The sequence below is a fragment of the Aspergillus eucalypticola genome (genome assembly GCF_003184535.1).
Source record: "Aspergillus eucalypticola CBS 122712 chromosome Unknown BO83scaffold_30, whole genome shotgun sequence".
In the NCBI taxonomy this organism is placed as follows: Eukaryota; Fungi; Ascomycota; class Eurotiomycetes; order Eurotiales; family Aspergillaceae; genus Aspergillus; species Aspergillus eucalypticola.
The window spans coordinates 438,852-454,921 of record NW_020290304.1 but is presented as its reverse complement, the minus strand read 5'-3'; the positions used below and the strand labels follow the sequence as shown (position 1 = coordinate 454,921).

Genomic DNA, 16,070 nt, shown 5'->3' with positions numbered 1-16,070 from the left:
TGCATGGGTTCCAAATCATTTGCGGTCCTAAATCGTTAAAAGTCTTGCACATTTGGCTGGTAAGCCTGAGTCGTTGCATCGTCAAAGTTCGCCGATCATTTGATGTTTTTTCGTTTTCCGTGTCATATTTCTTGTCGGTCGTTATCGTAGGTTTTTGTTCCGTTATGGTCGTTTCTCTTTAATCCATGAAGAATTCTTTGGTCATGACATCCGAGGCTTGTTCGTCCACTTGGAATTGGAAGAAGAAGTCGTCGGCCATGACGGGGCCCGAGGAGAAGGGCTTGTTGGGGAACAGTTCTAGACCACCTTCAAAGGACGTCGTGTTCACATAGTCAGGGAATGGCGCCATGTCAGAGTCAGCCAGGTCTCCAAACTCGGGCTTTCCGAAACTAGAGGTCGAATCTTGGCTGATAAAGATGTCGAGATCAGATCCATTGGATGATTCGGACAGGGTGGGAGCAGCATGGGGCGACGATAGAGAGTGGCTGGCAGCACCGGAAGCATCTGTGTACGGGCATGTCTCCGGGTCAGACATGTAGGGCAAGCTGGAGTCCGTGACGAGACTTTCGAGAGGCTGCTTTGATGGGGAGGAAGGAAGCATTTCGTCTTCTGAGCTGGGGGTAATTGATCTCTCGTCCCGAGAAGGCGACGGCTTGATTCCCACGCTGTATCCCGGAGATGCAGGAGGCGTGAACGTGAAAACCTCTGGTGGCAACGAGTAGTTGGGGTTGTTGAACACCGGCATCTCTTCCGCTGGGCTAGAGCCGTGGAGACTCATATTCTCGAAGACTTCGGAAGGAGGCGTGTTGCGTGAGGACTCGGATGTGGAAGAGTCAAAAGATGACTTCTCTGCGATCCTCTGGCGCGTTCTCGATGCTTTGTCTTGCCTCTCATCCATCTCTGGTCGGTGCTTCTTCGGACGACCCCGTTTCGTTGTCTTGCGCACAATGCCCTTGTAGCCGCCAATACACATACCACGCTGCCGGTGTCGAGTCAAGGCGTCGTGTCTCGCAAACACATTACCACAAAGACACTCATAGGGTTTGTCGCCGGTATGAATTTTAGCATGACGCTTGAGGTCGTGACCCCGAACAAAGCACTTGTTGCAATGATCGCACTTGTACTGGCGGTCGCCCAGGTGGGTCTGCACATGTGACTTGATATTCTCCTTTCTTCCAAAGCGGCGCTCGCAGCCCGGGTGCAGGCACACCCATTTTCCGTCCTCCGGGTCAGGCCCGTGAATGTACGACGCAATCTCGTCAATGGTGACACCCGTTTCTTTGATGGAGGCTTGCACGCGAGCGTCGAGATTCAAGTTATCAATGGATGCGACGCGTGGAGAAAGCTTCGGCTTGGCCGCTGAGCTAGGTGTTGCACTGGGCGTCTTCCTGTGGTGCGGACGGTTGGGAGTGGCAGGATAAATAGGTATTTTTGGTGTCTTTGCACCGTCTTCGGGGCAAGGCATAGCCGCAAGCTCGGGAGATGACATGAAGGATGACGATGCTGACGACGACGAGGCATACTGGCTTTGTGAAAGACTTTCCGACTTAGGAACCTCAAAGCTAGAACCCTGCTCATAGTTAAAAGTATCAAAGTTATCCACTTCAAATGATGCTGTGTTCGGGGGAGAGGACACATCAAACTTCTGCTGCGTGAAAGTAGTTCCAGCCACGCCTTGGAGAGACTTTGCTCGCTGCATGTACGACGACTGGGCTGATCCGGGCATCGCGCTACCCTGGTCTTTGGTGGATCCTGACTGGATGTCCCCACCGTACTGAGCTAGGCCCACGGTTTGCTTGAATGGTGTTGTCGCTGGTGTAATCGGCGCATACTCTGCACAATGCATTAGTATCTTGCGCTTAGCAGAGACCCGAGGAGTCATAAACGTACGTGTATTGCCGTGCTTAGGCGTATGCGGGTGCTGAGACGGAGTAGCTTCCGACTGCACCGATAACTTCCTTACATCAGCTTGACCGGGAAAAGTTGGCTGGTAAAAGTCCCAAAGTCCCGTCTCGAAAAATTGACCTTCCGTTCCAGATCCGCACGGAACCTTAGCGCTGTGCATCTGTTGTTGCTGCATCAGGTCGAAGTGCAAGTTCATATGCGGAACGTCCTTCCCGAAGGGCGCATTCAGGTAGGCCATACTTGGTTGACTATCCTGGCCATTGTGACTTTGAAGGTTTTGCACCTCTTCCGCGGTGAAGCAGTCGGTAATGACGGGCATGGGAGCTGATTGCTGGGGAAACGACGGCTGCGCTACACACAGGTATCGTTGGTGTTGGCTGTCCCCAAGCATATTCGGATGATGCGGCTGCGGTACTGTTGTGTTAGTAGTATGAGTTGTACCATCTTGTATGGATTGCGATCTCTGGACACGCAAAGCTCTGTTGTCAAAACTCTGTCCCCGACGATGGGCATGATAGCGATGCATCGCTTGCGCCGGAAGACTGGGGGCTTTCACGGCATCAAGAGCGGACGGCGTCGAGATCTGCCGCCTGTGTTGTCGATGTCGCTCATGGAGGTTGCTGTGCGCCGTGGACAGCATGATGGGCGAAAAGGGTCTCTTTCTTCGAGCGCGTATCGCAAGGTGCTTGACCGACGGATTGACAGACCTTGGTGTTTGGTCGGATCTGGAGGATTTAAATGCGTAAGCTTTCTGCACCATGTTACTGTGCAAGAATTCACATCCAGCGCCGAGAGTTACCAACCTCACGCAATACTAGCCACGCGGCTGGGCCGACAAGATGGTAATGAACCGCCCTGCAGTGGTGTCAGTCGGTGATCTCCTCAATTAGAACACTCACGCTAGGAAGAAAAAAAGGTTAAAGAAGACGCAGAAGAAAGAAGGAAAGCAAGCGCAGCAGTTAAGGAATTAACGCAGCCTCTGCACTAGATCTATGCAAAGGAAGATTTCTTGCGACAGCTATCTAAAATGCGCTGGACAAGTCGCAAACTGAAGATGCAATCGAAGCCCTTATAAAAAAGCTTTCCCTGCAACGCAAATTGGTAGAAACGGGCTGAACACTCCTGCTTCAATAAAGGTTGGGAAGATGGAAAGGTAAGAACCAAGGAAGTCTTTTAAGGTATTTAGAGGTGGGAACCAGGGAAAGGTGGATGGAGATGATGAAGCTATCCCGATCTATCGCCCACGGTTCAGATCAACAATGGCGTGGTTGGCCTAGCAACAGGGTCGGCTGAGGCGTCAGGGAAACCAGCGCCCCTTGGCATGGAGCCCGGCGATTTGGCCAGCGCAGTGGATCGCGCCCTGGTTCCAGCACGGAGCATTAGCAGCCCGCCGCAGCAACCAGTGGTCCGAACACAATTAAAGCTTACGATCCGGCAGGTTTAGTTGCAACCTGCAAGGAGGTTGCTTCTCGCCTGGCTTCTACCAGCGGTCCAGACAACCACCCTATCTCCATTATCGATCTAATCCCACATTTTGCCTCTTATAAAGGACGGGAGGAGGCGACCTGTGGCCTGTGAGGGTTTGAAACATTATTTCACCCTTCCTCTGCAATAGCCCATTTAATAATTGACTCCTGTCCGCATGTTATTCAATCAATAATTAGCAACTGAGCCGGAGGGATGGGCGGGCAAATGATGACGATGACGAAGTTGACGTCGATGCTCTGAGAGGCTGGATTTGCACCAAGTCTAGTTGGTTTTAGTTCTAGTCGTACTTTCTGCCTGGCTTTTCCGTGCCGTGTCTCTGCCTGGCGATGCAGGCACCAAAACTGACGTATCCAAGAAACCGTTGTCAATGTCATCAGTCAGCAACATCAACATCCCGTGACCTCTGCCGCCAGACAATCACATGACCGAGGACCCGGAGGGCTGATTATCCGAGTGTCCACCCGCACTACGCCTGACTCGGTAATCTGGTTACCACGTGACCGCACAACCGATTTTAACGAAGCCCACCACCACCGAGGATATTTTCCTACCACGATCGTCGAAGGTTTAGGAAGACAAGTCTTGTCGAGGTGAGTTGAGGCCCCTATACATTTTACTATGTGACAAAGAAAAAGAGAAACAATATCGTCTGCGACATCTCATCGTCATTTCTGTCACTTATCCCAGAAAAGGATCTCGTGTGCACAACGTAGCGCGCAAGATACAAAAAAACCCTGGGGCGAAAATATGTGACCAAGAAACGAAGATGAGATGCGAAACGCCGATGATATTCAACCCCTATCTTTGCTCAAAACAACAGTAGAATAATCAACTAACAACCTATTTTCTCTCAAATCAGACCTTCATCAAGATGCAGATCTTCGTCAAGACCCTTACGGGTAAGACTATCACCCTCGAGGTGGAGTCCTCGGACACCATTGACAATGTCAAGTCCAAGATCCAGGGTAAGCATACACACACGGCCTACATAATCCAGTTAGAACATATTCTAATGATGATGTTCAGACAAGGAGGGTATCCCCCCCGACCAGCAGCGTCTGATCTTCGCTGGTAAGCAGCTTGAGGACGGCCGTACTCTTTCGGACTACAACATCCAGAAGGAGTCCACCCTCCACCTGGTGCTCCGCCTGCGTGGTGGTGGTAAGAAGCGCAAGAAGAAGGTCTACACCACCCCCAAGAAGATCAAGCACAAGCACAAGAAGACCAAGCTTGCCGTCCTCAAGTACTACAAGGTCGACGGTGATGGCAAGATCGAGCGTCTTCGCCGCGAGTGCCCCTCCCCGGAGGTATGTTTAATTCCGCCTTGTGGTTGAACTTGCTGTTGGCGCATCTTACTAACTTTAACTCTCCTAGTGCGGTGCTGGTATCTTCATGGCCGCTATGCACAACCGCCAGTACTGCGGAAAGTGCCACCTCACCTACGTCTTCGACGAGTCCAAATAAATGGACTAAGTCGATCGTCTCGCCATGTCTTCTTTCCGGTAGCGCCTAGCAATGTCGGTCGTGAATGTATGGTGGATGAGGTTGGGACGTGTGCGCTTTGATCGTCCCATAGTGCCCGAGCAATGAGAAATGAAAAAAATTCGAAACCGCTCTCAATTCAACTACCTAATCGTAGACAACCTACATGTAAATGAGAAAAGCCTGCTCAACTAAACTGATAGATAATGAGGGTATCAATCGCTCTACTGAAATGCGTTCCTTAGGTTGTCGTACTTGCTCTCAGGGTAGGAGAGCACATTCTGCGATTGGTCGAGGGCTGACACGCCTCCAATCCCTTCCACGAAGGTTCCAATCAGACTGCCGTCAGCTTTGTTGGCCGTCTTTCCTCCTTTGTCGCCGCTGGTTTCCCACCACATGCCACCGCCGAGCTGAAGCTTGGTGATATAGTCCAACTTCATCTCGCCCACGGCCACAGTGTCGTAGGAAACCATGGTGCGTGCCGTGGAATCATAACTCCAGGATGCACCCAGGCTGGCATCGACATGTTCAGTGGCTCCTGTTCTGGGCAGCGCTTTGTAGTCCCAGACACCTTGCTCCCAGCTTCCCTGTCCGACCCCCGAGAATGCGGTCCCGGGTCCATCAGTGTTGGTAAAGGCACGCCCATACAGCGGCATTCCCAGGATTATCTTGGACGAGGGGACCCCACCCTTCTGGATGTAGTAATTCACTGCCTCATTGGTTGAGAATGGCGTCGACGCTGGCTTGTCAGCCGAAGGATACAAGTTGGCTTGATGACCAGCAACAGTGTCCCAACTTCCAGCATAGTCGTAGGCCATCAAGTTGTAGAAGTCCAGGTATGGCGTCATCTGAGACAGCTTGAGCTTGGTGTAATTAGCAGGACCTACATGAGATCAGCATTCACTGGGTCTAACTTGGGTCTCGCCCCGAGTGAAACAAATAATATTAATCCACTTACCAGCTGGACAAGCGATAGTGAGAAGGAACTTCCTGTTCGCACCAGCAGTTGCATCCAGAGTCTAGACAAAGTTAGTGCATGCGTGCGCGCAATACGATCGAGGAGAAAGCTCACCTCTCGGCACTTCTGAAGCAGAAGAACCATATTTTGCGCTTCTGTATCATCTGTAGGTGGTCGTCTTAGTATCCACATCTAACTGGTCACTCATCTCCCCAACAATCCCAGACACTAACCTTTGGGGTACTCCCAATCAATATCGATGCCTGCAGTCACCAGTATTAGCGAATCATTTCCCACGCATTGTCACAATCCAGTCACATACCATCGAATCCAAGATCAGTGACCAATTTAGTTGCAGTCTCAGCAAACTTAGTGCGGCCAGCATCAGTGCTAGCGGCCTGAGCGAAATTGGGAGAGTAGGTCCAACCGCCAATGGAGAGCAAGACCTTCAACTTCCTATTTTGCTGCTTGAGCAAGAACAACTGCTTAACACAGCCATAGACATTGGTACCGACGTCATTCCAGGAGTCTGTGGGGTAGTGCTTCTCAATGTCCGACCAGGTGTCGGACAGATAACTGTGGCGAGAAGTCAGTGCGGCTGATCCGGTGGCAAGGGGGTGATCAGCCATGTGCTGCAGAAAAGTAGAGAGCTCACACTTCACCAGTGTCCGGGCGAACGTTGGCAAATGCGTATAGGACATGAGTCAGCTTGTCGGCCGGAATGTCCTGAGGATTGTAGTTGCGGCCATAAATCGCCTAGCATTGGCATTAGAACTACTACTATACGGGTGGACTGGCCTCCCGTGTCGGGTTGGGATACGGCAGCCAAGATCGAGTGCATTCATTCTCACCCAATTGACGAAGTAGGCCACGGACTTCAGACCAGAAGACATGGCTGGGATGGTAGCGTTCGTGTCGGTAGTAGGTGCAGGATTGGGCTGGAGCGGAAGCACAGCTGCGTCATTCCAAAAGTACCGAGCAGAAAGGATAAGAACAACGAAGAGAAGTACGAGACAGTGGATCAATCGCGAGAAAGCCATGGTCGGCAAGAATCAAAAGCACTTACCAGCATGCAAGAGGCTGGTAAACAAAACCCGGGAAGAGTCAGTCGGAAGGAACGAACGATGCAGCAGGGGGGGGGGGGGGGGTGGGATGATTGTACCTGCCTTAGGTCACCTCTCCTGTATGGTACTAAGTACACTATATAAATAACAGCAGTTCGGACTTCTGATTGGCTCAGGGTCAATCGCGGCGGTGCAACTGTGGCTGCAGGAGACAGGTGGTCTGCGCTTATGTGATCATCAAAATGTGGCTGACTGGGATTTCAGGAAGCTGATGGGCATCTACTACTCCAGGAGTCTAATGGAAGGATCCCGAATTTATATCTCTATTCGGTGAATAGAAATCTGTCATGTTCGGCTTGTGAAGTCCTCTTGAAACACAAGTTGTGCCGTTGGTGGCGTCGGTCATTTCTTGTCTGACCATGCCATGCTCTGAATTGTAAAACATAGTCTTCCTGGCTGTATAATTCTCCATGGCTACGACACTATATCGTGTGCTTCCTTGATTCTTCTCATCGAGGGGAGGATAGATGAGACTAGACCGGGTAGAACAAAGCGGGGACGCTTAAGACTCCTCAAGTGATCTGTGCCTGAGTATCTGTCACGAGAACAAGGAGATCGGCTATCGGGGAGGGATCTTGGTTCGACAATCCAATCCCCAGACTTGCATAGATCGTCCCCGGTGCATCTCAGTTCAGATGACATTCCTAAGGGGATATTTACAACCGCATGATGTATCTCGGGGTAGTTCACGTCTCCGGAGATATCATGGGAGCTGAGGTTACAACTTCCCGACGTCCGGCATGACCGTGGGTAACATCGAAGTAGCAGGAACTCTATGGTCCAGTGCTCTGTGATGAAGCGGTAGTTCAAAAGTATAGTCCACGTAAGGGAGCACTGAATGACTTGCTCCGACCAGACCATTGCGAGGTGGGAGCGCGCGCGCATGATGCATCTCGCTTGTTCTGGACTATGGAGACCATCACGATTACCGGTCTCATCCTCGTCAAGATCGAGGCACGGGGAGACAGGGGTAGATGCAACCATAGTGGTAGTAGCTATTAGTTCTGTAACGAGTAGAAAGCATTGTCGAGGCACGGTCGAATGAGAGGAATAGCGGAAATGAAACTAAGGAATGAGCATTCACCGTTGTACCATGATCCTGGCCGAACGTGACAGATGACACTAATCCTGCAACCTCGTGGCCTAGATTTGGGGACCCATCGACGACCGAAACGGACATCAACTCCCAGTCACTAAATAGATAGTTGACTAAATTAGTTAGTTAGGACCAGGATACGTAGTCATCACCTTGATCGTAAAACAAGAGGGTCCATCCGGGAAAGATGATCAGTGAGCGGCAGCAAGTCCGACGGGATCCCCGCCTCGCCAGTGACTGAAAGCCCTAAACCAGACCAGGAAACAGATTCAGAAGAATTAAGAACGTGAAAGCGACCGAGTGGATCAGTTTCCAGGACCTTCTCAGCTGAAACCTTTGCCTCTATCGCACAGCCGGGGCACTGATTGGCGCGTGGGACTTTAAGCTACTGCAGGGCACGGTTGCATGGCCACAGTTTGAACCCACCAGCATTGCAATTTGGAGCAGATCTGCCAAATCAGAAACTGACATGCGATGAAAATTTTTTCAAACTGGTTGAGAAGAATGGACAGATCTCAAGGGAACCGCCGTGCATCTGCGTCAGAGGCCATTCCCTAAATTGTTTTTTCTTTTCTCCATTTCGTTTTCCGGGCGCATGCAGCAATGGATCCTCCCCGCCCCATCCAGTTCAGCTGGGATGTCCTCGACCAGCTGCACCCAAGATTTTAGCAGCGACCCAGCACTTCGGTAACTCCGGCGGCTGTCATTGGATGAGTCGAACGTGAGGATTTCGTTTCGTGTCTATCTGTCGCTCCCGCCAGAGCGTTTCGCCCCTCGACACGGTAAATTTGACGCCAATGAGAAAAAATCGACTCCAGCAATTCAGCTGGTAGGCCGTTTCCCGCATCAACCCTAGCCATGTGGACAAACTGGAACTTACTACTATTCCGAGCAAACTCAAAGGTTCCCGTTTCAAAAATTCTGAATAATTATTCGAACATTCTCCCCTTTCTCCACATTAACCCGCCGGGTCCACAGCGCGGGCTTGCCGACTGCTTGACAGGAAACGACTGGCAAGCCACGCGCTATCATCCTTCTCTTTCGACATCATTGTGGCGTGTCGCAGAAGTAGACCGTTGCCCATGTGGATGGTTTTGGTCGTACCAATTCCCTCGGCTAGGAGGAATTCGTAACATGCCAAGTACTAACAAGTACTATCACCGATAGATTGATTGTTCGCTTCAGCTTTGCAGAGCGGAAAATTGATCCGTCAATAATGAGGAAAGTGTCGGAGTCGCACTAGTCTACCGCTAAGGCAGCAACATCCCTGCCTTGGGTTGCATACTTGCATCGATAGTCCCAAAATAATCTGGCTGCTCGGAGCAACTCCAAGGCAATTTAGGGAAATAATTACCAAAATGAAGCACATTGAGAAACAAAAATAGAGTAAATTGACTCTCGCGGGGGGATATCCAATTAAATCGCATCTAGCGTAAGCCATAATTCAAGGGGGATATCAGGACATGAAGAGAAACCGAACAAAGTAGCAGATCAACATGAAAGCCGAAAAGAGCCAATGCAAAGAAGAAAAAGTATAACCGAACAGAATAGACGTATCATAGGGAATCAAACTGCTTTTCTTTTCCAGAAAACAGAGCATGACGAGCGACCTGCGCCCAAAATTGCGGATAACAAACCGCCCACATCAAGGGTATACCGAAATAACCAAGCAAATTGGTGCTGTAAGCCCGAAAACCATTCAGAACATCATATATCCATACACAACAACTTCTCGTCGTCCCGAAAGAATCAGGTGTATAGTAAGTTGCACATCGTGAGCCCAGCAATTCACGGGTGAGAACGGATCCAGGTAAGGATCACTGGCAGGGAAGGATCGTCGGCAAGCCAATGACCTGCCCGCGTGTCTGCAGCCCGGAGATCAGCAACAACGTATTGATCTGTCACTTGAGCCATTTCCTATTGTTGTATTCAGGGTCAGCCAATGGTTCAATGATCGTAATGCTCAGGGTTTTGCTCACCTGTCGGAACGTGTTGCTCACAGTCTTAAGTTGAGCAGTGTGTTGAGGTCCAGGTTGCTGTCCGCGCAGGATGTTCTGACGGTTGATAGCCCATCTTCTGGCGGCTGCCACGCGAAGGTAGATACGATGGGCTTGAAAGCGACGGGCACTGGCGTCAAGAATCACTCTTTGCAACTCCGCCTTCTCCGTCTCCACGTTCGACTGAGCAGGTGTCATGCTGGGATTGTAGTTCGACGACATCAACGCCTGGGCGGCAGCCAGGCCTTCTCTGATCGTCTTGTAGCCCTCTTCGTTGGCTTCTGCACTCGGGATTTGGACGTTCTGCTGAGAGATGTGCACAAGTAGAGTTCGGTAGTCGTTGATGATTTCGGCCACACGCAGGGCACGTGCTTCGTTGACTACAACATGTCAATGCCATTGACGACTCCAGGGTAGTGTGGTAAAGTGAAGAAGTCGAATACTTACGTCCGTCAGCCATTGCAAGTGTAGTAAACTTGAAGTTGCCTCCGAAAAGTGATTAAAGGTATGTAGAGATGAAGGGTGCAACAAAAGGCACTCAAGAGAACTATATCCAAGAGGAGAGAAAGAATTGAGTGTGCTAGAGTAACGGTCAAGTCAATTGACTAGAAGAGACAAGGCGACCTTTAAATTGTTGTTGAATCGAGCTCTAATGTCTTGTATGATATTACTATCTGAAGGCCGAGGGTGGGATATCCTTTTAAGCTTAACGTTCAGCCATGGATACTTTGAATGACCATGGGCCATCAGCCCGGCGATGGGGAACATGGTGAAAGAGGATCATCATCATCAGTAGTGGCTGGCTGCGTTGACGGACGCTGATGGAGAAAGGAGGACATCACAGCTAGGGACTGCAGCTGGATAATGACACCCATTGTGGATCAATAGTAGGAAACGGGCCCCATGAGAGCCATGTGTCCGAAAGGGCCTGGGATGTCCACCCACGGCGAATGGATCTAAGGCTGATATCTAAGCGCGACGCTAAGCAGCTGGTCCAGGTAGGGGGATCAATGCTTATGGGTCTGCATATGCATAAGGGAAATGAGAGATACACAAAACTGGGTCACGGCATTCGGCGATAGCAGTCAACGCAGGGGTGGGAATATTGGGGAAAAGAAAATCAACACTAGAAACGATATTCAAGACTGGGGCCGGGCAGAGAGAAAGAGACTCCACCGGCTTGTGGGTGGAGAAGGTGGACAGGGTGATACATCGCCGCATGTGTCACAGAAGGACCACACCAGTGGGAAAACCGATAAAGCCACAATGAAAATTTTATTATGAATTATTTTAGTATATTTTGACTTTTTTGGGGTTTAGGGGAAAGTGCTGGATCTTGGTTCATCTTGCAGATTGGGTGGAGACGGGCAAGCATGTAGCAGATGGACCATCAACCCATGGCATGATTAGTTAGTCTAATCCTAGTGAGTAAGTAGTGGGACTCTAGGTTGTCAAAGACACACTAAAAAAAACGAAAGAGAATGTAAGTGGGAAGTGCGAGTTACTGCCAGCTGGGATGAGGGTCATCCACCCTCGGTAAACGCCACACCCTAGTGATTCATAGTTCACATCAGCTGCAAATTGGGACGGAGATATCGACAAGAAGGGAATAATCGAGTGCCAGTGCAGGGAAATCCTCGCAAAAATTGGCTTTGACACTGACTCGGTTTAGGTTCAGGCACCGTTCGGTCCCAGGGCGAACAGGCAAGGGCGTCAAGAGCAGAGTACAACGAGAAAAATCAAAAAGAAAAAAGAAGCAAAATGGACAAAGATAGAACGGCGGCCAAAAAGAAACCGCGAAAGCCACAACTTCCAGCTCAGCCACAAAGAGGCGAGTAAACCAGCTGAAAATGGAAAAGCAAACACCGCAGCCTCAGGCTTGAAGTTTACTCGCGCAATCCACCATTGACTTGGTTCTTACTACTCCATACTACGGAATTCTACTAGTTCCTTCCCGTCGTTCATCCGGGGCTGTTGCTCTCTCCTTCCTTGTCTGTCACTTCACGTCTACTTGCAGGATACGAACAGTACTAGTAGTAGTATCTCCGTCCCGACCTCCTTGGTGGCAAGTTTCATCTTGCTCCTCCAATGAGCATGGTCAACGTTGCTTCAGTGCAAAACGCTGGCCCGGAGAGATTGCTTTCCCATCGAGGGCTAAAGCTTGCAGAGAGCACGCTCAATACTTCATAGCAGTAGACGTCTGACATTGCTCTGCATGGATAATCCCGGTACCGCCGTTCCTTTCTTTAGTAACAAAGTGCTGCAGCATGGAACGTGCAGATAAGCAACTTCCTTCTCTGAGCCTGTCAGATCGCAAAGACCATACTTTATCGCACCGTGCTTGTCTATCCCCATATTCGCCACCAGTCCGGAGGAACAGGCGACGGGTCTTTCCGATACAGGAGCCCCGGTTACAGTAGCTGCAAGGGGGCTTTCCAGGTTTTGGGTGCCAAGTACAACAGCGGTGCAAAAAGCAAGTCAACCGACCAGGATGGGGAATAAAGTTTCGTCAGACACAGGCCAGCTCATGGCATCAGAGTAAAGTAATGATGTTCATCGATCGTTTGCGTCTACCAACATGGATGCTCCCAGTAAAAAACAATGAAACCCAGCTCAGTCCTTCTCGCTGATAGCCTGCAGTCGTTCGTCGATCTCATCCTCCGTCAAACTCCGGAAACCAATGTCTGTCCCTTCCTGGCCATCTGCTCGTGGCCCTCCCACGATTCCGATCTCCAATTCGTGTTTCTTGAAATCGACACTCAGCACATTGCTCAAAGCCGTGATTCCCAGCTCCACCACTTCCTCCCAGCTGCCGTCAGCGTACTCCTTGTTCTTCAGCTTCTTCTCCAGGTAAGTGATCGCCTCTTGCTGCTTCGGTCCAGATGCAGTCGCCTTATATCCGATATAGTATCCGGCAGGATCGACCTTGTAAAGCTGGGGACCCTTCTCCGAATCAACGGATACCAGGGTAGTGGCAACTCCGAGGGGACGCATGTAAGCCTAGAGGGTGAACGTGATCCATAAGCCAATTTCCCGGGCAAGACTTCTGAAGCAGGTGACACTTACCCTTTGCGTGTAGACCTGATTGATATTGCCAAGTCGCTTTGCGAGGACATCACAGGGCATCTCGTAGCCATACTTGTATCGGAATTCAGCCGCCTCACCACGAGCACGGTCAACACTGGCCCTCGCATCGGCGATGGAGCCGGTCATCACACAGCCCACTGACGGGGAAAGTCTGAAAATGTACGAAACGGAGGAGGGGTCGATCAATTTGTCCTGGTATATTTATCAGAGGATGACCGACAGGCCGTCTCGGGCGGCGGGGACGAGCTTACAGCAACTTTCTTCTGGGACAGAACCACAGCGCAGTTCTTGCCCTTCACACCTATCGAGGTGATGTTGGCCGAGGTGATAGCCTTAAAGGCATATTCTAAGCGCCGAGGGCATCAATGGTGAGTAGGCGGTCTTGATGGTCTAACGTGGTCCGTGATCGGAGTACTTCGAAGGTCGTCGGGGAGAGGCGGTGCTAATGAAGAGAGGATCACTTACCAACTTGGTACAGACGACCCGAGTCCGAGAAGATGGTAATGTGTCTGTCATATGCACTTCCTGATCACAGAGGTTGTCAGTTTATCGATGAAGTCATGGAAGCCGGTTCAGTCAAGAGGGTCCGGGAAGTCTCACCAGACATGATGGCGGTGGTATATCAAACTCGATTCGAGATTACAATGGAAGTTAAATAGTCTTATAGCAAAATGAAAATGGAATCGAGATGGGGGAATGAAGGATCGAGGACGAGGGAGGAGGGACGTTAGCAGAGGACGCGTGCCAGAGGGTGCCTGGCCGGAGCTCTAAGCTTTGGGTCCCCGTTTGAGTAAGCTCCAGCGTCACCGCCTTCACGGCTTCATCATTGTGCCGCTCAGCTATCATCGCTCAACGATCAACTACGTATTGAGCTACCTTCAACTATTGAAAATTGTTCTTCTCGACTTTTGGTCTTTGTGTCTTTCATGTTGTCTGCCGTGGAATCTGTTTAGAGCGATATCAGTAGTACCGGTGATTAGTAGTACTTAAATCTTGGTGCTACCTCATACTATATATACTAGTGTAGTACTACTGTCATCATGATCTAAACAAATGGAGTGGTTTTAAGGCGTTGAACCTAGCTGTGATCTAGTATTCATTCTATGAATATTACCAGAAGTTTTGAAGTCATTTTTACTAGTTGGGAAGAAATTATCGGCTGCTGTTGTCATAGAGAGATAGAATCGGCCCACTAAAGGAGCCTTGCATCTACTTAGAAAGTACTATACTACGAGTAGTCTACTCATCTACCTTTTATCATGATGAAATTCAGTTTAGCAATAGCAGTTAGGCAACTACCAGAGTTGTGGTTGATCAAGCTATAGCGATGTCTATAACTGGACATGATGATGGTCTATATGTAATCTTCTATAAACATCTCGCTTTTTTGTGACATGACGATCAAACAGCAGGTCATTGATAGGTGGTGTGAACACAAGAAAGCACGAGCACCCGACAATCCAAAAGTGGCATCACAGCTAGTCGCTCGAACTTGAGCTATCCGAATCGCTGTCGCTCTCACTGCTGCTGCTGCTGCTGTCACTATCACTGTCACTGCTGTCCTTAGACGACGAGGCTTTAGCAGCTGCAGGCTTAGTCTTGGTCTTCTTCTCATCGTCACTGTCGCTGTCGCTATCACTGTCGCTAGAACTCTCGCTCTCACTGCTGCTCGAGATCTCAACGATAGCAGTACGGTTCTTCTTCTTTTTCTTGCCAGGCTGGGCCTGAGCCCCCTTCTTTCCTTTCTGCGCAGCAGGCTTGGGCTTGTGATAATTGAACAGCGTGCCGTTAACAGCAAACAGAATGAGCTCGGCCCGTGCCCTGTTCTCGTACTTCTTCAGCGTCTCCGCATTGAGCTGCGCAGTAACATCCTGACAATCGATATCTTCTTGACCTGCAGCCAAGCGCGTCCGGAAGACACCAACAGCCTTGTCGTAACTCGCCTTATCCGTCGCCGCGGAGCTCTCGTTGGCCTCAGAAGAAGAGCCCTCCTTCGACTCCTCCGTCTCTGCAGGAGCACTAGGTTGATCCTCCTCCGCATCAACCTCCGCCTTGATGACCTCCTCGGCAATCTGTCGCAACCGCAACTTGGCACCTTCGCTCTTCAACCCCTGTAAATAGGCAAGCAAAGCCGCATTGTACAGCGTCGGGACCTGCTCCAGCGACAAAACATGCTTGAAGAGATGCGTCTCGCGATTCTTCTGGAACTTCCACGCCGACCGGTGCTTGTGGTACAGACTCAGGTAGGAAAGGATAGGCGTTTCGTGAATTCTCGGTGTCGTGGTGGATGAAGCATCATTCGAACCGTCCTGCTTCTTGTTCTTCTTCTTCTTTTCCTTCTTCTTCTTCTTTCCCTCGCCTTCATCATCGGCCTTGTCCCCGGTATCATCATCACCATTACCCTCAGCATCAACCTGCATTTTATCCTGCTCCTCTTCCTGATCGTCCGCATCACCATCCAATTTCTTCGCGTCCTCCGAAAACGACACACTCTTCTTCTTCTTCTTTCTCTTCTTCTCCGCATCATCCTCCTTCACCTCCTTACCCTCTCCCTCCTCCTCCTCATCATTCTCAAGCCGTCTCTTCTTGCTCTTCTTGCGATCATGCTTCTTCTCCACATTTGTTTCCCCAGCGTCCACATCTCCCTTTTTCTTTTCCGTCGCCTCCACCGTATCCTTGGCGTTCTTGAGTTTCAGACCCATCTTCTTCCAAGCCGGGATGTGTTGTTGTTCTTTGTGCTGTTGTGGAGATTCTTGGGGGCTGCTCGACATTGAGCGATGCGACGGTATCGTAGTAAGAATCGTTCGATCGATTTCGCGGACCGGGCAATAGACAAAATCAAACAAGAGTTTTCAGTGTATATGAGTCGCGTTGTCCCAAATATAAGAACAATGGGGAGTACAACGGAGGACAAATTTGTAGTTTAGTGGTGA

The 16,070-nt window shown here is 50.2% G+C and overlaps 6 protein-coding genes across 6 annotated transcripts; 1 reads left to right on the top strand and 5 right to left on the bottom strand.

Annotated features, from left to right (window-relative positions):
• Window positions 1-178: 178 nt before the first annotated feature.
• On the bottom strand, window positions 179-2,545 carry ace2 (putative C2H2 transcription factor (Swi5); the record flags this gene model as incomplete). Its single annotated transcript, XM_025527884.1, has 2 exons — window positions 179-1,833; window positions 1,891-2,545. 2 exons carry the CDS (start codon window positions 2,543-2,545, stop codon window positions 179-181), a joined length of 2,310 nt encoding a protein of 769 aa, XP_025384102.1.
• Window positions 2,546-4,250: 1,705 nt separating this feature from the next.
• On the top strand, window positions 4,251-4,961 carry BO83DRAFT_381932 (ubiquitin-ribosomal 40S subunit protein eS31 fusion protein). The gene is made up of 3 exons (XM_025532107.1): window positions 4,251-4,358; window positions 4,420-4,700; window positions 4,768-4,961. Exons 1-3 carry the CDS (start codon window positions 4,265-4,267, stop codon window positions 4,855-4,857), a joined length of 465 nt encoding a protein of 154 aa, XP_025384101.1. The 5' UTR covers window positions 4,251-4,264; the 3' UTR covers window positions 4,858-4,961.
• BO83DRAFT_440754 (glycoside hydrolase family 18 protein) lies at window positions 4,616-7,044 on the bottom strand. The gene is made up of 8 exons (XM_025536284.1): window positions 6,996-7,044; window positions 6,685-6,913; window positions 6,489-6,589; window positions 6,156-6,409; window positions 6,067-6,096; window positions 5,948-5,997; window positions 5,834-5,894; window positions 4,616-5,758 (listed from the first exon to the last, which is right to left on the bottom strand). The coding sequence occupies exons 2-8, from the start codon at window positions 6,871-6,873 to the stop codon at window positions 5,100-5,102; spliced, it is 1,344 nt and encodes a 447-aa protein (XP_025384100.1). The 5' UTR covers window positions 6,874-6,913; window positions 6,996-7,044; the 3' UTR covers window positions 4,616-5,099.
• A 327-nt stretch (window positions 7,045-7,371) lies between these two features.
• Window positions 7,372-8,258, bottom strand: BO83DRAFT_455164 (uncharacterized protein; the record flags this gene model as incomplete). Its single annotated transcript, XM_025537012.1, has 1 exon — window positions 7,372-8,258. The coding sequence occupies exon 1, from the start codon at window positions 7,939-7,941 to the stop codon at window positions 7,372-7,374; it is 570 nt and encodes a 189-aa protein (XP_025384099.1). The 5' UTR covers window positions 7,942-8,258.
• A 1,578-nt stretch (window positions 8,259-9,836) lies between these two features.
• BO83DRAFT_140078 (uncharacterized protein) lies at window positions 9,837-10,800 on the bottom strand. The gene is made up of 3 exons (XM_025526162.1): window positions 10,498-10,800; window positions 10,033-10,430; window positions 9,837-9,970 (listed from the first exon to the last, which is right to left on the bottom strand). The coding sequence occupies exons 1-3, from the start codon at window positions 10,508-10,510 to the stop codon at window positions 9,842-9,844; spliced, it is 540 nt and encodes a 179-aa protein (XP_025384098.1). The 5' UTR covers window positions 10,511-10,800; the 3' UTR covers window positions 9,837-9,841.
• A 1,863-nt stretch (window positions 10,801-12,663) lies between these two features.
• On the bottom strand, window positions 12,664-15,908 carry BO83DRAFT_322336 (N-terminal nucleophile aminohydrolase; the record flags this gene model as incomplete). Its single annotated transcript, XM_025527892.1, has 5 exons — window positions 12,664-13,050; window positions 13,117-13,329; window positions 13,389-13,483; window positions 13,603-13,662; window positions 14,660-15,908. 5 exons carry the CDS (start codon window positions 15,906-15,908, stop codon window positions 12,664-12,666), a joined length of 2,004 nt encoding a protein of 667 aa, XP_025384097.1.
• Window positions 15,909-16,070: the final 162 nt, after the last annotated feature.